The 895-nt window shown below is 52.2% G+C and overlaps 1 protein-coding gene across 1 annotated transcript in view; it reads left to right on the top strand.

Annotated features, from left to right (window-relative positions):
• Positions 1 to 129: 129 nt before the first annotated feature.
• Positions 130 to 895, top strand: part of EMH_0074920 (uncharacterized protein) — a gene marked incomplete at both ends in the record, with an annotated part of 1,275 nt that continues 509 nt past the window's right edge. The window contains 2 exons of the mRNA XM_013499523.1: positions 130 to 183; positions 359 to 530. Of these exons, the coding sequence (XP_013354977.1) occupies positions 130 to 183; positions 359 to 530 (226 nt within the window). The remainder of the gene's footprint in view (positions 184 to 358; positions 531 to 895) is intronic.

Genomic DNA, 895 nt, shown 5'->3' with positions numbered 1-895 from the left:
CAGCAGCAACAGCAGCAGCAGCAACAGCAGCAGCAGCAACAGCAGCAGCAGCAACAGCAGCAGCAGCATGCGTATGTATTCCCGTTTCGGGTTGTGTGTGTTGTTGCTGCTGCTTTTGTTTAGGGTCCAATGGAGGTGGTGGGGCTGCACGCAGCAGAGGAAACGATATTTATATCTGTCTTGGTGAGGCGGTGTGTGCTGCTGCTGCTGCTGCTGCTGCTGCTGCTGCTGCTGCTGCAGTGTCTGCTGCAGCAGTTTATTTTTTTGCTGTTCTTTCTGCTGCAGTTGTTTATTTATTTATATTTATTCTTTTTTTATTTATTTCCATGCATACGCGCTGTGCTGCTGGGGTGTATAGGCAGGTCCTGCACTCGAAGCTGAGGTGTATAGGCACCTCACTGACACCGAAGAAGCTCTTGCTGCTGCTGCAGCAGCAACTGCTGCTGCAGCAGCAGATATCTCTCCGCTGCTGCCTCCGCCTTCTCTTCTGTCGCTGCTGTGCTCGCATGAAACCAAACTCATTGACGGACGTAAACTTCTACTCTATACGCTGCTGCTGCTGCTGTTGCTGCTGCTGCTGCTGCTGCTGTTGCTGCCGTTGCTGTTGCTGCTGTTTCTGTTCTTGTTGCTGTTGCTGTTGCTGTTGTTGTTGTTGCTGTTGTTGTTGCTGTTGTTGGTGATGCTGTTGCTGCTGTTGTTGCTTCTGTTTTTGCTGTTGCTGTTGCTACCTCTACCTGCTGCTGCTGTTGCTGCTGCTGCTGCAGCAGCGTGTATGCGTTACAAATTGTTTTGCTGCTGCTGCTGCAGACGCAGTGCTGATGGAGACAGCAGCAGCAGAGCCGCCAGCCCCCCAAGCTGTTCACTGCCTATTCAACAAACCCCTCCTCCTTCGCGC

The sequence above is a fragment of the Eimeria mitis genome, genomic scaffold, assembly GCF_000499745.2.
Source record: "Eimeria mitis Houghton genomic scaffold, Emh_scaff4409, whole genome shotgun sequence".
In the NCBI taxonomy this organism is placed as follows: domain Eukaryota; phylum Apicomplexa; class Conoidasida; order Eucoccidiorida; family Eimeriidae; genus Eimeria; species Eimeria mitis.
The sequence above is the reverse complement of the archived record's forward strand: the minus strand, read 5'-3'. Positions and strand labels throughout refer to the sequence as shown.